General features: G+C 40.9%; 1 protein-coding gene across 1 annotated transcript; it reads left to right on the forward strand.

The window, feature by feature from the left end:
* The first annotated feature begins 34 nt into the window (after positions 1 to 34).
* LOC105461038 (PWWP domain-containing protein 2A-like) lies at positions 35 to 608 on the forward strand. The gene is made up of 2 exons (XM_011707531.1): positions 35 to 165; positions 367 to 608. The coding sequence occupies exons 1-2, from the start codon at positions 124 to 126 to the stop codon at positions 514 to 516; spliced, it is 192 nt and encodes a 63-aa protein (XP_011705833.1). The 5' UTR covers positions 35 to 123; the 3' UTR covers positions 517 to 608.
* The last annotated feature ends 137 nt before the right edge of the window (positions 609 to 745 follow it).

Consider the following 745-nt stretch of genomic DNA (forward strand, 5'->3'; position numbering starts at 1 on the left):
TCTATTGTTATCGAATTTTATTATGCGCAGGTGCTAAGTATCACGGTATCTTGCAAGGAAGACGGTACCTCATCAGGTCCTCAGGCTCACGTGGCTTGGTACGGATCGTCGACGAGTTCGCTAATGTCCTGTGATCAATTAAGTCCCTTTCTCGAATCTTTTAAGGTATAAAATTCAAATAATAATAATGAATAAATACAATAAATGATAAAAATCACTAAAGTATAATGAGTAATAATTGAAATTGCTTCAAAAGATAAAAGAAACGAAGGAGCGAAATTTGGAATTTATTTTGTTTGTTTCACAATGACAGTAACATATAATGACTTATAAATTTGTTAATAATAGTCATGAATCTGATTTTAGGCACGGTATAACAAGAAAAAGCGCGGCCCGTACAAGGAAGCGATACGGCAGGCCCAAAGCGAGGCTCAAAGTCAAATCACGCCTAATTCACCAACCAGCAGCGTGTTGAACGTCTGCAGTTCGCCCCGCGAAGTCAACGTCCTCTCCTAAGGGAAGTTCTCCGACAACCATTCCTTACTAACGAGCATCCGTCGCCGTGATAATTGAAGTGTTCGTGGCAAGAGAGAGAGAGAGAGAGAGAGAGAGAGCGCCGATAGGTTTGATCATTAAATACTGCGAAAATGTCAAACCATGGCGTTCTCATCTTTGCCATATACACATGCGCGCATACATACACGCACGTACGCACGCATACATGCAATGCGCAAAATTCGATCAA

The sequence above is a fragment of the Wasmannia auropunctata genome, unplaced genomic scaffold (assembly GCF_000956235.1).
Source record: "Wasmannia auropunctata unplaced genomic scaffold, wasmannia.A_1.0 LD310470.1, whole genome shotgun sequence".
NCBI lineage: Eukaryota > Metazoa > Arthropoda > Insecta > Hymenoptera > Formicidae > Wasmannia > Wasmannia auropunctata.

What these genes read in the sequence shown, in the direction of transcription:
- LOC105461038 (XM_011707531.1), top strand. Translation starts at nt 124, where the DNA reads ATGTCCTGTGATCAATTAAGTCCCTTTCTCGAATCTTTTAAG. An exon ending in CCTTTCTCGAATCTTTTAAG is followed by an intron (nt 166 to 366) that starts GTATAAAATTCA and finishes ATCTGATTTTAG; the next exon opens with GCACGGTATAACAAGAAAAA.